The sequence below is a fragment of the Sciurus vulgaris genome (assembly GCF_902686455.1).
Source record: "Sciurus vulgaris genome assembly, chromosome: 1".
NCBI lineage: Eukaryota > Metazoa > Chordata > Mammalia > Rodentia > Sciuridae > Sciurus > Sciurus vulgaris.
The window spans coordinates 689,852-708,916 of record NC_136461.1 but is presented as its reverse complement, the minus strand read 5'-3'; the positions used below and the strand labels follow the sequence as shown (position 1 = coordinate 708,916).

Here is a 19,065-nt window from a genome sequence, read left to right as displayed (position 1 = left end):
ACACCAAGACCTCAAACAGATGCAAGAAAACATCCACCTCTGCCTGTCTTGGAAGCGTGAGCACACGCTGCACAGGGCTGTGTGACACCCACCTTGGGTCTGCTCCAGGAGCCAGTAGCCAGCCCTCCACAGGGACGACAGTCCTAAACATACCAGACTTAAGGCACCCAAGCCATGACAGGGGGAGCTCAGGGTCTGTGAATGGGTGGGGCTGGGACAACAGAGCGCCAAAGAGAACATTTCAAGACACTGAGGAAGTTAAAGGTGGTATTGGGAGTGGAGAGAGGATAGTGCAGAGGGGTGGCAGAGGAGACATTCCAAAAGAAAGGGACATCTGTGCTGCCTCAGCCAGTGATTGACGTGGGGGTGGGAGAAGTGTAAGCAGAGAAGATGGGGGACACTTAGTTTTTGCCACTGAGCCATTAATTTCCACATCAGTAGGAAGAGATGTGGTGAGTGAGGTAGGAGAGGTTGTAACTGTCAGACCAGAGTCTTTGAATTCAGGTTAATGTGTCCTGAGCACACTGAGGAAGTCACTGAGGTTTCTCCCCCACAAAACGTTAGCAGCTGTTATCTGCCATAAGTGCAAAAAATATACACATAATAAAGCTGAGAATTTGAAAGTATAGAGGCATTTAAAGCACCCTTCATCCTCCTTCTACTCCTCAGCTCAGTCAGGATTCGGCTGCCCACCTGCATAATCAGCAAATGATTTTTTTGAAACATCATTTGCTTATTTCCCAAAAATGGGCAGCAGAATCTGGCCAGCTGGGATCCAGGTGAGTTCCCTGGTTCGTCTGCAGGTATTCCCACCCATAAACGACTGCTATATATGCTTTAGTCTTTACAGTCTACATTAAAAATATTCAAATATGGCAAAGGTGGGGAAGATGCCCCAATTCACCGTTCAAACTCCAAGTCTTGCAAAACATATACTTCCTTGTATCATTCCTCAACTGTGCCCTGGAGGTCCTGAAAGATTTTTAACACCTGCAATTGTAGCTCAGTGGTACAGCACTTGCCTAGTATGTGTGAGGCACTGTGTTTGATCCTCAGCACCACATAAATGTAAAAGGTATTGTGTCCATCTACAACTAAAAAAATCAAAAAAATATCTTTTAACACCTTACTGGTGTGAAGGCACAAGCCTGTAATCCCAGTGACTGGGAAGGGTGTGGCAGGCGAATGGAAAGATGAAGGCCAGCCTCAGAAACTTAGTGAGACCCTATCTCAAAATAAAACATGAGAGTTGGGTAAAGTGCCCTTGGGTTCATTCCCTAGTACAAAAAAAAAAAAAAAAAAAGAATTGGAACACCTGGTTCTCAACCACTTTCATCCCCAAACACCAAGAGCAATTACGGGAACTTCTTTATGGTGGTTGGTTCCCCAGCACGGGGGACGAGTCCCTCCGCATGCTCTGCAGCAGAGCCGGTTTCCACCGTTTCGCGCGGTCTCACGGCGCTCCGCAGCCCGCCCGCGGCTCTTCCTGCAGCCCCCTGGGATCTACGGTTTGCCCGTGGCGCCGTCCTCCAGGCGCTCGCTGATCGCATCCGCGTGCGAGTCCACGGCGGACCATCGCCACGCCGGGCCCTCGCGATCCGCGGCGCTTCCACGCAGACCACCACCAAGTCGCCGAGCGCGGGCGCAGCAGGACACCGGCAAGCCTGCTTCCACTGACACCCGACCCCCCGTCTCCCGCAAGCTCACGGCGTCCGCAAACAAGCCCCATGCTGGGACCGAGGCTGTCTGTCCTCCCACCGGGCCTTTTCCTTCCCACAACAGGGGTCTCGCCATGGTGCTCAGACTGATCCCAAACTCCTGGTCTCAAGCGACCCTCCTGTCTCGGCTTCCCGAGGAGCTGGGATGACAGGCGAGCCTCCCTAACACTTCGGAGGGGAGCGCGGTGAGGCTGAGCCCCAAGCCTGGGGAAGGGGGGACGGCGAAGGCCCAGGTTCTCGCGAGGGCGGAGGGGACACCACGAGAGCGACAGCGAGGACGCACGAGCTCCAGGGGCCTGGTGGCGAGGCGGCTGCAGGGAGGCAGGAGCGGCTCGGCGCCTCAGCGTCACTCCAGGCGACTGCGGCGAGAGCCGCTGACGTCACGGGCGCGGCTGGCGCCTCGCGCGTCACTATCAGCGCCGGCGCGGGCGTGTGACATCAGACGCGAGCGGCCGGCCGCCAGGCAGTGTCTGTGTGGCGCGCGGGCCTCCGCTGCGCACGCTCGGAACACGCTCGGCTTAGGCCCGGCGTCCGACGCCGCCCGCGGCCCACGCCGCTGCGCCCCCAGGAGGACGGCGCGCCCGAGGGGCGGGACCGCGGGGAGGTGTCCACACGCGCGTCGGCGTCGCCGACTTCCGGCCGCCGCCATCTTGCTCGCGCGGAAGCCCGCGGCTGGGTGGGAGTCCCGGAGCGGCTGCGGCGGACGGTGCGGCCTTCGCCATGCCGTCGTCGCCGCTGCGGGTGGCGGTGGTGTGCTCGAGTAACCAGAACCGGAGCATGGAGGCGCACAACATCCTCAGGTAGCGGGGGCTCCGCCCTGGCCAGCGCACCCCCTCCCGGTCCCCGCCCCGGCCCGAGCTGGGCGGCGCGCGGCCCCCGACGTCGCGGGCACGTCCGTTGCGGAGCCGGAACGCTCGCGGCCGCCTGCGCCTCCGCGCCCTGGCGAGCCCGGAAAGCGGGTGCCGCCCGGCCGGCGGCAGGGCCGAGGAGCGAGGCCGGGGTCTGCGCGACGCCCCGCGCCGGCGAGCGGTGCGGGCAGGGTCGCGGTCGCCGCTGTGCGCGGTGCCGGCGTGCTGCCTGGCCCGCGCCGGGGCCGCCCGCGGCCTAATGAAGTCCGCCCCCGGACCCAGCGCCAAAACCGACCGCTTGCTCCGCAGTTGAAGTCTGGCGTGAGTGTCAGCTCGGACCCCGAAGCACAGTTGAAATGCTTTTCCCTCGAAGTTGCCGCACGTAAACCCGAAAGCAAACCGCCGCCCTCCTCCAGTCGCGCTCTAGCCTGTGTCCCCAGTGCCCTCGGAAAACTGGAAGCGCCCTGAGGCCTTCAGAGAGGCTGAAGGCGTCAGGGGCAGCCTGCCGGTGCCGAGTTTGAGTCCTGCTGGTGCTTACCACCCGCTCCACGGTGTTCGCCTGTGCCTCTCTGGGGGTGGTATGCCTTGGACCTCACAAATCCATGCGAAGCCAGAAATGTGCCAGAATTACGTTGAGCTGGGTCTTCACATGTTATATCCAAATCCTATATTCCAGTTCTGGGGGTCAAACCCAGGGCCTCACGCATGCCAGCCAAGCATCCTACCAGTGAACTATCTCCCAGCCTTTTTGTAAATTAGGTTTTGAGATGATTTCTTAAGTTGCCTAGGCTGACCTGGAACTTGTGATGCTCCTGCCTTAACCACCTCCCAAGTATCTGGAATTACAGGCATGGGGCACCATGCCCCACTAAGTCTGCATTTATGAACCACATTTTTCTGTTAAACATAGCATTAGACGTCTGGTACACTTAAGAGTGCAAAGTTCACACCCTTGGAAAAGATCCAAGGTTGGGAGACCTTCTGCTGATGAGCCATTAACAATTTTGTTAATGAAGTGAGATTTAACAGCTGTGTTAAAGTGCCAGTCTGAGATTTCCCACAGGCAGTCACTCAAGTCTGGAATGGCACCAGGTGCAGAAGAGCCACTCTGAATAATCATCAGGTGGAAGTAAGTTTTTTATGCGTGCTTTTACCTGCTTTGACAGCCTTCATGTTTCCTGGTGAGTAGTAGATGCAGAATGGAGCAAAAGGATGAAGAGAATGAAGGTCACTTAGTACCACTTTGGGGTACCTCCTCCTGGGTGTCTTTGTGCACACACACATTTAGGGAGATGAAATAGCTTGTGTAATCTGCTTTCCACTGATAGTGTGAACATCATTGGCTTTCAGTATTTCATATTGGATTTATTCATACTGAACAATAGGGGTAGTTACGAAACCGTGTTGCAGGAATCCATAGGAATCCTGTGCCACCATTAAATTTGTTAACAGATCTCTCAACGGTATGCATTTAGGCAATTTTTTTCTTTTTTTTTTTTTAGTACCAGGGACTGAACTTGGAGCACTTAACCACTGAACCACATTGCCAGCCCTTTTTGGTAATTTATTTAGAGATAGGATCTCACTGAGTTGCTTAGGGCCTTGCTAAATTGTTGAGGCTGACTTTGAACTTGGGATGCTCCTACCTCAGCCTCCTGAGCTAAGTGTGTGCTTCTGCGCCTGGCTCTTTTTTTTTTTTTTTTAATGTTGTAGATGGATACAATACCGTTATTTATTTTAAGGCAGTTTTTTAACTTTATTTTTTTTACTCTATGTGGTGCTGAGGGTCAAACTCAGTGCCTCACATGCCAGCAAGCACTCCACCAACTGAACTACAGCTCCAGCCCCAATTTTTTCTTCTGGAGTGACAAATGTCTTTTTTTTTTTCCTGTACTGGGAATTGAATCCAGGGTCCTCTACCACTGAGATAGGGTCTCACTAAACTGCTAAGGCCTAATTCAAACTCGTGATCCTCTTGCCTCAGCCTCCTGAATTGCTGAGATAGAGGCATGTGCCTCCATACATAGCTATGTGATAGCTTTTTGTTACAAGCTAGAAGAGCTTTTGAAAGTTTTTTAAATTTGAGATGGTTCCACTATGTTGCTGAAGCTAGCCTCAAACTTTTAATCTCCTTTATCCTCCTGAGTCTCAGAGACTATAAGTGTGTGCCACCATGCCCCTTGTCTCGAGGTGATATTTTTGTTGCATTGCCCAGGGTGTTCTCTCACCACCCTAGCTTCTGGAGTAACTGGCATTACAGGTTTGTGTCAACGTTCCTGGTTGGAAGTCAGGTTAATTAGGTACCAAAATGTGTTAGATAGGAGTAGTAAGTTCTTTTTTGTTTGTTTCTGAGACAGGGTCTCATCGTGTTGCCCCCATGGGATCCTCCTGCCTCTGCCTCGTGAGTTACTGGGATCACAGACATGTGCCATCATGCCTGACCATCACTTTGTTTTTAAATAGACTTGCTAGAAGTAGTATTTCATAAAGTTTGGAAAAGGCAGTGAGCATCACAGACCCCCAGATGTGCACTGCCACAGCCATTGTCTCGGCCTTGTTGGATAAGCCCAGAGCAGGAGCACAGTTTGGCAACTCTACACCTGGTTAGTGCTACATGTTCCGGTCAGTCATTGTGCATTGCTAGGCCATTTGAAGTAGCAGATGTTTAGGGCTCACCCTGATGGTGACCCTGAGAGGGATCATCATCCAGAGAAAATGCAGGGTTGGGGACAGACCTGGGAGGTGATCTTTAAGCAGAGGTGCTGAGGATACGGTTGCCCTGCACTGGGCAGCATGGGATATCTGTTAGAAGCCTTCTAGTTCCCATCTTGACCTTGTGAAAGCCCAAGAGTAAAATAAATCTTTAACATTGTGTGGGTTTGGGATGTGGCTCAGTGGTAGAGCACTTGCCTGGCATGCATGAGGGCCCGAGTTCAGTTGCCAGTACTGCAAAAAAAAAAAAAAAAAAAAAAGACTGGGGATATAGTGTCCTTGGGTTCAATCCCCAGTACCAAGAAAATAATTCAATTAGTGCAGGACATTAAAAAAATACTGCAGGCCATGCTGCTAATTTGAATATTTTCTTAGGATTCTGTGCTATGTTCGTTTTAGCATTATTTTGCCTTCAACCTTTGCAATAATGATGAAACAGGTTCTTCACAATAGCTTCTCCCTCTCTCCCTCCCCTTTTGGTGGTACTAGGCATCAGACCCAGGGCCTTGTAGGTGCTCTACCACTGATCTACATCCCCCACCCCTTTATGGCAGTTTTTTTTTTCTGCAGTGCTAGAGTAAACTAAGGGGTGCTCTATTACTGAACACATTCCCAGCCCTTTTTTTATTCTTATTTTGAGACTTAGTCTTGATAAGTTGGCCAGGCTGGCTCAAACTTGTAATCCTCTTGCCTCAACCTACTGAGTTGCTGGGATTATAGGAGTCTGCCCCCGTGACTGCCTGTGAGAGTTATAAAAACATTTATTTGGCAAATCAAACATACTTGTCTGAAAAAAATGGTTTGCAAAATAGTTGGCCCTTCAGACAAGGGCTGTTGGTCGTCAGTAGTGTTTTTGTAGAATTCACTGCTTTCATGTAAGAAACAGATGGTCACAGTGAAAAAAGAGCTCTGTGTGAGCAGCTTCAGAGAGGCAGTGCTAATTAGCCTTTTTGCCACTGGGCATGTTATGTTGGGGAAGAACAAATACATTTTACTTTATTTTTAAATAGACCTTTTTAAAAGCAACATTTCAAAAAGTTGGGGCAAGGGCAGCAAGCATGGCAGGCTCCCGACACTGGGAATGCAGTAGCAGTCCTCTTCGGCCAGAGGAAAGCCAGGCATGGGGGGCATGCCTATGATTCCAGCTATCCAGGAGACTAAGGCAGGAGGATCAAAAGTTTGAGGCCCACATGGGCAAATAGACCCTGTCTCAAAAAATTAATTTCTGGGGGTGTAGCTCACTGGTAGGTGAACCTGGGTCAATCCCCAGTACCAAAAAAAAAAAGGAAAAAGGATCAGCCAGGGGAAGGTTGGGCCAGGCTATTTCGGGGATGATCTACTTTTAGGGACATAGATTAAAATGTAGAATGTTACACATGGAAGACCCTGTACCAGGCCCCTGCACTATGATGCCTTGTGGGGAGCCGTGAGCACGCCTGCAAGTGCTCTTGGTGTCCTGCCCAATCTCTGTATAACGAGCAGAGTACGTGCTTATGTTCCCCTGTGTCTCCTGCGTTGTGTATTTTTATTTATTTATTTATTTATTTTTTGAAGCTGGGGATTGAACCCAGAGGACACTCAACCGCTGAGCCACATCCCCAGTCCTTTTTATATCTTATTTAGTGACAGGGTCTCACTAACTTGCTGGGCTTGGCTTTAAATTTGCGATCCTTCTGCCTCAACCTCCAGAGCTGCTGGGATCACAGACATGCGCCACTGTGCTCAGCTTCTCCCACCTTATTTTGAGATGGGGTCTTGATATGTTGTCCACGCTGGTCCGGAACTTGTGGGCTCAACTGAACCTTCTGTCTCAGCCTCCTAAGTGCTGGGACTAAGGCGTACACCATAGTACCTGTCTCTACTTCATTTTAATAATTAGTACTTTTGCCAGGCATGGTGGTGCATGCCTGTAATCCCAGCTACTTGAGACGCTGAGGCAGGAAGATTGCAAGTTCCAGGCCAGCTGTGATCAGATTGTCCCATGACTAAATTAGGGAAGGGCTGGGGATGTAGCTCAGTGCCTAGAGCACTTGCCTGGCCTGTGTGAAGCCAGCACCACAGACATTTAAAAAACACCAAAAACTTACGCAGCCTGTATGATGACCCCTTTAGAGTGGGTACAGGGTGGCTGAGGGACCTCTTAAGAAAAGTGGTCTCTGACATTCTCAGACCCCAAATGGTTACAGATAACTTGAGCTGCTAACAAAAGACGAAGATCTTCCACCTCAGGGCCTGTCAGTAATGTGCCAGGCTTTGAGGCATAGTCACAGGAGTTGTTCAAGACCCGTATGAGCCCTCCTGTATTAAGCCAATCAGTGTAAGTTCTGTCCCAGGTAATTTAGGCCCTGGGCTCACTGCAGCCTACTTGCTCTGGTCCACGCTTCTCAGTCCTGTTGTGGTGCCCCGCTCCCTTGTGTGTTTCCTCTAATGCAGGACCTTCATTGTGCTGAACCCCTGGCTCTGCCCAGCCGTGGCTTTGGTCGTTGTAGGGTAATCTTGTTATGGGTTTATGTGTTCTGCTTATTTGAAATTCTTATAATTCCAGTCCTTCCCCTATTGACCTGGAGATGCAGGTCCCTGCCTCGTGGAACCTTAACCCTAGCACAAAGCCTGTCTTTGGCAATAGCCAGGTCATTGTCATGGTTTAGATGTGTGAGTGACTCCAGGCAAAGGACTGAGGCAGGGAGGGTCATGACTGGGGTCACTGAGGGAGTGGAACGTGCTGCTCTGAACCCCAGCACCCTCATTGTAATCCTTGCCAACACAGGCAAACTACTTGGTGGGGGTCTGGTTACCAGTGTCCAAGGGGGTGCTCCTGGATACCTGTGTCCATGAGTCACAGCCCTGTCCTATTCTTCATCACATGCTCAGCTCAGGAGATCGGAGCATGTGCCTGCAGACCCAGGGTTGATTTTACTAGTAGTTCCCTCATGTCCTCAATGCACATTTTCCACATCTTGTCAGCCCTGAAGTTGGGATGAAGCTTTCACTTAAGTTGAATAGTATCGAGGCCGGGGCTGGGGCTCAGTGGCAGAGTGCTCGCCTCAAACGTGCGAGGCACTGGGTTCAATCCTCGGCACCACATAAAAATAAATGAATAAAGATAAAAAAAATTTAAGAAAAGCAGCATGTATATCAGAATTGATGAGCTAGAGTCCCAGAGAGCTTGGCTTCAGCAGCCTGGGTTTCTTTAGAAGTGAGATATGCTCTGCTGACCTCTGCCCCCACCAAGTGTCAAGCAGGTGGCTGGTGCCATCAGGACTATATGAGGGGTCCTTTCCTCAACTGTAGTCTGGATCACCTGGACAGGGGGCTTGTTTGTGCTTTGATGGAAAATGATTTTGGTACTTACCCAAGTTGGTGAGGAAATACTTTCAGACTTAGGGAGAAAGGTGTCTTGCCCCTTCAGCAGAGTGTGTTCAAGTGTGCTGTTGTCACATGTCCTGGCAGGCCGGCTCACCCTCCCAGCTATAGCCAACAATTGGCCGCCTTGCTTTCTAGCTTTACTTTTGACTGGGGAACTGAACACTGGAAATTTTGTTTTAGTGCTTCCCCCTGCCCCCCGTAGTGGTGATTGAACCCAGCTTTGACACTGAGCTGCTATGATCCCAGCCCTTTCTATTTTTTGTTTTGGGGTATAGACACATAGCCTCTTGAGTAGCTGGGGTTACAGGTGTATGCCTCCATACCCTGGGGGAACTGCTTTCTTAGAAGTTTTTGTTTTGTTTTGTTGTGGTGCTGGGGATTGAACCCAGGGCCTTGTGCTTGCAAAGCAAACACTGCCAACTGAGCTATATCCCTAGCCCCAGAAGTTATTTTTGAAAGTATGTATTGATGGATTTTTATAGGTAACAGGTGTGTGCAGGTGCAGTTTGGGAGACTGAGACAGAAGGATCACAAGTTTGAGGTTTGCCTTAGCAACTTAGGCCCTGTCTCAAAATTTTAAAAAGGGTGGAGGATGTGACTGGGTGGTTAAATGCCCATGGGTTCAATCCTCTACCTACCCACCCCTTCCCCCCCAAAAAATAATAAAGCTCATTTGGTCCGTGTCTTCTTCTATGATTATTAGTTTGCTTGAGATGCTCTTTGTTGCATAGGACTCTTCCTAGGTTCTCAGGTCCTGAAGTTCAGCCAGCATTAAGGGCACTGGGAACTTGCAGGGACAGTCTCCTAGGAGAAGTCAGTTTGGGTAGGGGTACTCACAGCAAGCAGTCAAGTCTGTACAGGTTTGTTACAGATTCTGTGAACTAAATCCTACAAGAGGGCCATGGCATTGGTCAGATAACTAAAATGTTCAAAGGTGTAGGTGTTAGTCTAAAGAGTAACAGCTTTAAACAGCTGTAGTGTTTGCATGTAGCCCTGTAATGGGAGATTGGGTTCTGATTGGTTTATCCTAGCTTTTTTGTGTAACTTGCCTACAGAAGTCTTTTTTTTCTAATATTTTTTGAATTGTCAATGGACTTCATTTTTATTTTATGCAGTACTGAAAATTGAACCTAGTGCCTTACACATGCTGAGCAAGCATCTACAACTCAGCCACAACCCCAGCCCCCACTTGCCACAGAGTTCTAAAAAAACATTTTAAATTTTTATTTATTTATTTTTGTTTGTTTGTTTGGTTTTGGGCTCTGGGGATTGCATGTGGATTGCTGTACCTCTGAACTACTTTCCCCATTCTTGGTTCTTACTTTGTAACTGGGTATTGCTAAACTGTAGAAACTTGCATCCATCTTGAGATCTTCCTGCCTTAGCCTCCTGAATTGCTAGAATTACAGGTGTGTGCTTCCACACCTGGCTCCATTTTAAATAAAGTTAGGTTACAATTTTAGGAACTTATTTTAATATCAACAAATGAAGTTGCTTAGTCTATTCATTCCCATTTTATACTACTCAGTTTTGGAAACTTGTGTCTGAATCTAACTATGATGCTCTTTCTGCTTTGTGTCTTCCAGCAAGCGGGGATTCAGTGTCCGGTCCTTCGGAACAGGAACTCATGTGAAGCTCCCAGGACCAGCACCTGACAAGCCCAATGTCTATGATTTCAAAACCACATATGACCAGATGTACAATGATCTTCTCAGGAAAGACAAAGAACTGTATCCCTTGGGTTGCCCTTAGAGAACCCAGGGGGCAACTGCAGGCAGGTGTGATTGGTAACAGGCGTGTTGCTCTAACTTCCTCTCTGCAGGGAGATATTTGGGTGAAGTGGGCCCTTTCTATACCTGCTGTCCACTGGCAGTTCCCAGTGCTAGGTCCATTTGTGGCAGTGGCCATGGGAAGCATACACACAGACAGATGTGAAACCCATGTTGACATGGTCAGGCAGAGGCCCTGATGTAATATGAACCAGAGGCACCTACGTGGGGAGACGGGACCACAGAGTGCTAGTGCACTTACACCACAGGGCCCCAACTGCCTCCCTTGCAGGGGGATGCCTGCATGTGCACTGTCACGTGGTCCAGCTGTTTAATGTCTCTCTGGTTCTTGGAGGGCCAGATGAAGAAGGCCAAGTTTTCTACCAAACAAAGTATGTTAGCAACAGATAGTCTCAGGGCACTTCATTTCAGGAAGGCAAAACATGCTGGATCTGCTACTTAAGACTCATGTGAAAAGAAAGGTAATTTAAAATAGGGTTTTACAAGTTTGACACCAAGCTATGTAATGTCAAGTTGACCTGTATACCCTTCCCTACTTTTGTTGTTTTGCACTACTGGGGTGAACTCAGGGTGCTCAACAATGAACTACCTCCCCAGGCCTTTTTACTTTTTATTTTGAGAAGGGTCTAGCTAAGTAGCCCAGGCTGACCTCAAACTTGTTTGTCACCCTCTGCTTCAGCCTCTTGAGATCACTGCTGAGCTCACATGCATGGCCACTGTGCCTGGCAGTGCCCTGGGTTTTTTGTTTTTGGTACCAAGGATTGAACCCAGTGGTGCTTAACCAGTGAGCCATATCCCTAGTCCTTTTTAATTTAGAGACAGGGTCTCACTGATTTGCTTTAGGACCTTGATATGTGGCTGAGGCTGGCTTTGAACTCACGATTCTTCTGCCTCAGCCTCCTGAGCTGCTGGGATCACAGGCAAGCATCTTTTTTTTTTTTTTTTTTTTGGGTGCTGGGGATCGAACCCAGGGCCTTGTGCTTGCAAGGCAAGCACTCTACCGACTGAGCTGTCTCCCCAGCCCCAACAGGCAAGCATCTTGTGAACCTCCAGGCCAAGTTAAAATTTCCCAGAGCTGAGGATGCAGCTTAGTAGATGAATGTCTACTGAGCATGTGTGCTGGGTTTGATCTCAGCCCCCACCAGATGCCTGGACCTTCTTTTGTTACAGTGAGTGCTTTGTAATTCTCAGAATGGAACAAAACATTCTAAGGAAATGCATATAAGTATCAAACAGAAAATGTTTTATCTTCCCATTGGTATTCTTAAGAGTATTTAATAAACTGCAAAGTTAAGCTGGATGTGCTGGCACATACCTGTGTTCCCAGCTACTAAGGAGGCTGGGGCAGGAGGATTGCTTGAATGTAGGAGTTTGGGGCCAACCTGGCAACATAACCGGTTCCCATATCAAAAACAACAAAGTAATAGTATTTAATAAACTGAAAATGTCTATACAGATGAATTAGGTAGCTGGGAGGACCCCAGGAGTTCTAGCAGAATGTATGTCCTGGCAGTCACTGTATCTTCTGCCCTCCCTGCTCTCGCCTCCTCCATCTAGTTGAAAAGCTGCTGGTGGCGATACTGGGTTAGGCATAGGTATTCCCTGCCAGTACCTGGCTTGTGGAGCATTTGGGGCATACAGAGTGCATGCGTGGTCCTGGGAGCCTCCAGGCAGCAGACCCCCCTGGGTCTCAGCACATCTGGTGCTTCTTGCTCAGAGCCAGGAACCTGCATTAGGTTCATTCAGGGTTTTCAACGAGCTGTCCATTTCCTTTGCCCATGTGTGTGGATGAGGAGGTAGCTGAGGTGTCTCAGAAGGGCTCTTCCCAAAAGTACTTTGGTGAGAGCATCTGTCCTGTCCTTTTTTTTTTTTTTTTTTTTCTCTCAGCCTCATTGAGAAAGCATAACAACAAAGCGCCTTTCTGAGAATCTCATTTTGGGTTTGGATGCTTCCCTCAACCCTGGGACAATCTCAAGGTTTTTTATTACTTAAATTAAACACAAGTGTGCTGTTAAATCTTTTCCCGAGACTGTCTGCTTTTGAAAATTGTCTTCAGTTAGCACCATTCATTTTTGAAACTCCGGTGCTCAATGAGAGAAATAAAAACAGGTAATACACGTTTGCACACCCTTAATTGTTACAAATGTAGCTCTTTCATGTAGAAACCAACTGGCCTGGGTTTTTGGGTAGACTGTCACTTAGCACACTTTACAAGGACCATGGCTAGCTTGAGCACAGGTGCAGAGAGACCTGGTGTGGGAGAGGTGCATGTCTGGTGGTACAGAGGGATCTGGAATCTCCTCCACAGGTCAGTTAGTTCAGAAGTTAGCTGCACACGTGCCCCACCCCCGCCTACCTTTCCCTACAGTGCTAGGGATTGAGCCCAGAGATCTCAACTGTTGAGCTGCATCACAACCATCCTGTTTTGAGACAGGGTCTCATTAAGTTGCTGGGGCTGACTTCAGATTTGCAATCCTCCTGCCTTGGCTTCCAAAGTCACTGGGATCATAGGTGTATGCCACCACACCTGGCTACATTTGGGCTGCTTTTTTTAAATTTTATTTTATTTTATTTACTTACATGTGGTGCTGAGGATCAAACCCAGTGTGTCACACGTGCCAGGCAACTACTCTACCACTGAGCCACAATCCTAGCCCTACATGTGGGCTTTTGATGCATTGGGGGAGGGTAGAGCTGGGGAAGCTTGTGGCCACCTTTGGAACTCGGTGACAATAACTATTGGCCTTGGGGACTCTGTTTCTTTTGGGGGGAGGTACTGGGATTGCTGAAGTGAGGATGCTTAACCACTGAGCTACATCCTCAACGTTTTTGTTTCGTTTGTTTTTTTAAGACAGGATCTTGCTAAGTTGATCACTTAGTTGCTGAGACTCACCTAGAACTTGTGATCCTCTTGCCTCTGCCTCCTAGATCACTGAGATTATAGACGTGCACCACTGCAGCTGGCTTCTGGGACTTTGTGTAGGAGAGTTGCCCCTTCTGACACAGCCACCTTTTTGGGCTTCTTGTGGGTGGGATCTTGGTTTTCTAGGAGGGGCCAGTAAGGGGCCAAGATGATGCTTTTCTAAGCTCCTCCCAGCACTTCCTGTGGCCAGGAGAGGAAGGACATGGCCATGGAGTTCACTGTGAATGTTGGTATGAAGCTGGGGTGCGCATTGGCATCCTTTCTGATACATGAAGGCCACAGCTGAAGGGAAGGAGGTTGGTTAGGAGTAGTGTCTAGGTAAGCTCCTTTCCCACAGTGGGAATGGCTCAGCTGCGGGACAGCCTCTGTGTGGTGGTCAGATGCTCAGAGTGGCACCCTGGTAGTGTTATTTGATTAGTAATATGAATGGGGGCCAGTGTGATACATGCAAATGAAGGCTAAAAACTCATGTCTAGCAGGATACCTATCATCTTTCAGAAGCGATGGTGGTTGTCTCCAATGGAAAACTAGGAGGATATTTTTGAGGTATGACCCAAAGATAAAACATGACATTCTGCTTCCACCATCTGAGTCAGTGCACCAAGCTGAAGTGCACGGGTGTCAGTGGAACACCAGTTTCCAGACCCTTTACTCAAAATGACTCTAAGGTAGCTGGGCATAGTGGCCACACCTGTGATCCCAGCAACTCGGAAGGCTGAGGCAGGAGGATGCAAGTTTTGTGAAGTGCTTAAACTTTCAAGGGACAGGAGGATGGACTTGGAAGTCAGATGGAACCAGGTTAGAATCCAGGGCTGCACCAGGGGCTAGTGACTTTGCTGAGGCTAGAACTTCAAATTCCTCGTGTGTTCCCACGTCACAGAATTCCTGAAGTTTGAGTAAGTTAAAGTATGCAGATACCATTTGCTTGTTTTTGCAGTACTGGGGAGCAAGCACAGGGTCTCACTTGCTAGCAAGTGCTCTACCCCTGAGCTGCATCCCCAGGCTGTAGGGGCTTTGTGTTTTTATCCTTCAGTGGATTTTGGCCAGTACCCCTGTTAGTATTCAAGTACAGGTGCTCCTTGATGTAGGGTGTGGTTAGATCTGATCAACCCATCCAAGTAGAAAACAGTAAGCCCAAGTGCAGGTGTTGGAGCCATGGCACATCCTCATCCAGCAACAGTGCACTGCAGTGTTTTGTCCTTTCCTGACAAAAGGCTGGCTGGAATCTGAGGCTGCCCCTGCCCCAGATATTGAGACTGTGCTTGACCAGGCTAGGGACAGACCCAAACTCAAAGTAGCTTCTGGAAAGCACATCACTTTTGTACCATTGGAAGTTGACCCATGAGAAATTTGAGACTGAATGAATGTAGTGGCACATGCCAATAATCCTAGTGACTTGGGAGGCTGAGGCAGGAGGGTCATGAGTTTGGAGCCAACCTTAGCCACTTAGTGAGGCCCTGAGCAACTTAGACTGTTTCAAAATAAAAAGGGCCAGGCACTGCTGCACACCTGTAATCCCAGCAGCTCAGGAGACTGAGGCAGGAACATCGCAAGTCCAAAGCCAGGCTCAGCAAAGCTTAGTATTAAGCAACTCAGAGAGACCCTGTCTCTAAATACAAAATAGGGCTGGGGATGTGGTTGAGTGGTCGTGTGCCCCTTGGTGCCAAAATTTTAAAAATGGGCCCATCTCTTCACAATTTATTAAACACTTGAGCATAAAAAGGTGGTTTGGAATTTGGTTTCCACAAGTAGAACTGATTCTGAAGTATTGAGAGACCTGATGCCTGCCTGCAGTACCTGTAAACCCTGACCACAGGAATTCTAAGGTTTGTTGGGCTGGATTTACAGCATTGGATGGACTTTGTTTAACCAAAACTGAACTGGTGGTTTCCTTTTCTCTTTCTGAGAAACCAGACTGGGTTGGTTAGTAGTGTCACCATTTCCCTTTTGGGAGTTGTCTGGTTGTGGTATGTGTACGTGGGTCGGATAGGAAATCTAAATTTCCCTGACTTCCAAAGATAAAGGACAAATTCTGAGCCAGGCCTGGGTAGTCCCAGCTGCTCTGGGGCGGAGGTGGGCGAATCATTTGCAGCAGCATGGGTGACACAGCTAGTCCCTCTCTTAAGGGGGAGAAAACGGACAGCGTCTTCTTTCTGACTGTTTTTAACGAGATCAGCAGTGCGTTTTCTCTCTTTGGTACTGAGGATTGAGCCTAGGGGCCCTTTACACTGATCTGTAGTCCCTTTTTTTTTTTTTTTAACTTTTGTATTTTGAGACAGGGTCTCCGTAAGTTTCTGAGGCTGGCCTTGTACTTGCAATCCTCCTGCCTCAGCCTCCCAGAGTCACTGGATTATAGGTATACACCACTGTGTCCAACACTTCACTTTTTTTTTTTTCTTTTTTTTTTTTCGTAGCTGGGAATTGAATCCAGAGCTTTGTATATACGAGGCAAGCCTTTTAACATTGAACTACATCCCAGCCCAGCAATTCACTTTGATAAAGAATCATATACCATATAACTCATAGTCTAAAGTGTACTGCTCTGTAGTTTTATTATTCTTGGTCATGAAATCATTCCTGCAATTGACCTATCCTCTTCCCCAGTGCTGGGGATCAAACCCAGGACCTGGCCCATACTGAACATGTGTGCTTCACTGCCGAGCCATACCTTTAGCCCCTAAAATTAATTTTAGAACATTCTCGTTGCCCCTCAAAAGCTCCCCATTGTGCCCTAGCCCCCAGCCCCTGGCAACTTCTGATGTGCTTTCTCTCTGGATTTGCCTACTGTGAACATTTTGCGTAAAGCAAGCATATAACACGTAGCCTCTTGTGACTGACTGCTTTGGATGTTCACAAGGCCCATTCATGCTGTGGTGTGTACTGAAACTTTGCACTGTGATTTGAACCCAGGGCACTTCACAAGTACACTACGTCTCCTTTTCATTTTTTATTTTGATACAGGGTCTTGCAGAGTTGCCCAATCTGGCCTGGAACTTGCAGTCCTGCCTCAGCCTCCTTAATCACTGCTATCATAGGTGTGGCCACTGTGCCTAGCTACCTTAGAATTGTTTTGAGTACCAAGGGTGTGGGAACTTGATGTCCCACGGAGGGATTTCAGCCTGGAGCACTGACAGGTGGTGGAGGTTTTGATTTTTCTTTTATGCTAGAGTCAATTTTCACAGTTAAGTTGTCTCCAGGGCCTTTCCATCTCTGGCTCAGTGAAAATTGGTTTAGCTTACTTAATTGCAGCATCTCTGGTGAAGAGATGAGTTGTTTCTGTTTCTAAAGGTGAGGAATGGCCAGCCTGGCCGAATGGAGTGCTTCTGAACCCAGGAACGGAGTCAGCAAGAAGTCAAGGAGCTGGAAGAGGGTCTGCGGGGCCTTTCTGGAGCAGGGTGGTTGCAGGGGAGCTGACTGGGCAGCTTTACTACCTCCATGGCAGTCCTGTTGGCCATCAAGAGGCTGTGTGGTATGTTCTCAAGATGGCAGAAAAGGGCCTTCTATAAACGTGTGTGCGCGTGCTCGCGTGTGTTGCTGAGGCTTGAATCCAGGTGTGCTCTAGCACAGGGCTACGTCCCCAGCCCTTTTTTATTTTTTGTTTTAAAATAGGGTCTTCCTCCATTGCCCAGGCCTTGGATTTGTGATCCTCTTGCCAAGTAGCTGGGATTACAGGTGTGCCTTGGGGCTTCTTTCATAAGTTTTTTTTATGTCATTACAGCTTTTAATAGATACTTGGTTTATGAATTACAAAGCCACTTACCTTAAAAAATAAAGATGTGGCTCTGAGTGTTACAATATGATTTGTATTCCATGACCCAGTTGTTCCCTAAACATTGAAGTGCAGGAACAACTAGCACTTTCTTGGGTCAGGGCAGTGTGCTTTAAGTAGAGGCTGAGCACATGAGCTGGCATTCTGACACACTTTTCTGATTGATACTGTGGGTCTCTTGTAAACTCACCTTTGGAATTTATATTGGTTTTAGCTCTTCATTTATCATTTGCCAACCTTTCAATTCATTTTTTTAGGGCCTGGGTTAACAGTTGTATACCTACCTTTCTGTGTACATTTTCTTATCTTTAGGTAAAAGGTCTTAAAAAAAAAAAAAAAAAAAGATTGCCAGGATCCTAAGTTTCCACTGCTTTGGACTTGTCCTGGGTACACTTGGTGGGCACAGCAGTTACAGGTGCTCCTTCCTCTCTAGCCTTCTACACCAGCACTCACTTTGTTCACTAGGACCAAGGATCTGTTCTAAAAGATGCCTTCAGGGGTCTCACCAAACTCCTCTTTGAAGCTGTGCTCATTTTTCTCTTGTGTTTGCTCAGGGTGGTACTGGCTGGCAGTCTCCAGATTCTTGACTCCTGGGTGTTCCCCCTGCAGACCCCCCTACCCAACACACACACACACAATTGGTACTGAGCTGCCCTGCAGCTACCCTGCCACTGAGCTATTCTGGTTTCCCCTTTGACAGTCCTGGCTGTGGCCCCTTACCCATCTGCTGGTATGGTAGCACACTGACTACCTCAGCCCACTCATTTCTCATCTTTTCCTGTGGTTGGTAGCTGTGTTTTTAGAAGCCAGGTTTGGTGGTGCAGCTCCACGGTAGTCTTGTGTTAGGAGGATTTGAGGCCAGCCTTAGCAACATAGTGAGACCTGGTCTCCAAATGAAAAAAGAAAAGGGTTGATGGTATAGCTCTTTGGTAGAAGAACCTTGGGTTAAACACCCTGTACCTCATAGGAATGGAAAAAGTTTGGAAATGGTGTTTGATACAACTGTTCAGTGAGCCAGGTACCACTTCTTTGAGGAATGCTCATCTAAGTTTTGCCTGCACATTGGCTTCATGGTTTTATAAAAGCATTCATGCCTGAAGTGTAAACTGTGGCCTTAGGTGTTGAGGGTGAGGTCAGAAGTGATATTTGCCTGTTCATCTTGTTTGATCGAAGGGCTGAAGTTGAACAGAGCTTATTGTCCAAAGGTGGTTGCTAGGGTTCACTCAAGAGTCTGGACATGGCTGGGGTTGTGGCTAAGCAGTAGCCTGCTTGCCTAGCATGTGTGAGGCCCGGGGTTCAATCCTCAGCACCACATAAAAATAAAGTTATTGTGTTCACTAAAAAAAAAAAAAAAAAAAAAAAAAAAAAAAAAAATTATGAGAGAAAGTGTGTAGAGAGAGAGAGAGAGAGAGAGTGTGTGTGTGTGTGTGTGTGTGTGTGTGTGTCTGTCTGTCTGTCTGTCTGGGCATAATATTGCCACACTACCTGTCCACCAAGTGTAGGGTTGTTATGCTGGCAGTTTCTCAGTGCCTGGGGACAGGAGGAATGGGACCATTATAGATGGGCAAACCTCCTGGCCACAGCCTCTGAGTCTTGTTGAGCACCAGTTGCAGCCAAGTGCTCAGTGACTTTTAAAGCTGACGAGCTTATATCTGTACAGCCTGTGTCTTACAGAAGAGTGCTGCTCATCAAGATGAATTCACTTCTCAGTACACTGTAGCCATCGCTCCCAGCTTTCGGTGTAGCAGCCCTCAAAGGGGCAAGAGCTCACAGCTGTTTGCTTAGTGATGCTGAAGCCCTTGACCATCTGTGGTCTCCCTCCATGTGTACCCAGCCCTGTATCCCAGGGATGAAGAGTGGGTGGTGGTTCCCACTTGTCCAAGAAGTCAGGGCCCTTTCACAGCCACCCGCTTACTGGTCTTTTTCTTCCTGTCTGGGT

At 48.5% G+C, this 19,065-nt stretch overlaps 1 protein-coding gene and 1 long non-coding RNA gene across 2 annotated transcripts in view; both read left to right on the top strand.

Annotated features, from left to right (window-relative positions):
- Positions 1 to 849, top strand: LOC306638311. Its single transcript, XR_013757469.1, has 2 exons — positions 1 to 79; positions 112 to 849. It is a non-coding gene; the product is annotated as an uncharacterized lncRNA (long non-coding RNA).
- A 1,311-nt stretch (positions 850 to 2,160) lies between these two features.
- The window catches only part of SSU72 (SSU72 homolog, RNA polymerase II CTD phosphatase), a 28,083-nt gene continuing 11,178 nt past the window's right edge, over positions 2,161 to 19,065 (top strand). Inside the window, exons 1-2 of the mRNA XM_079149420.1 lie at positions 2,161 to 2,518; positions 10,231 to 10,374. Of these exons, the coding sequence (XP_079005546.1) occupies positions 2,439 to 2,518; positions 10,231 to 10,374 (224 nt within the window). The 5' untranslated portion in view covers positions 2,161 to 2,438. The remainder of the gene's footprint in view (positions 2,519 to 10,230; positions 10,375 to 19,065) is intronic.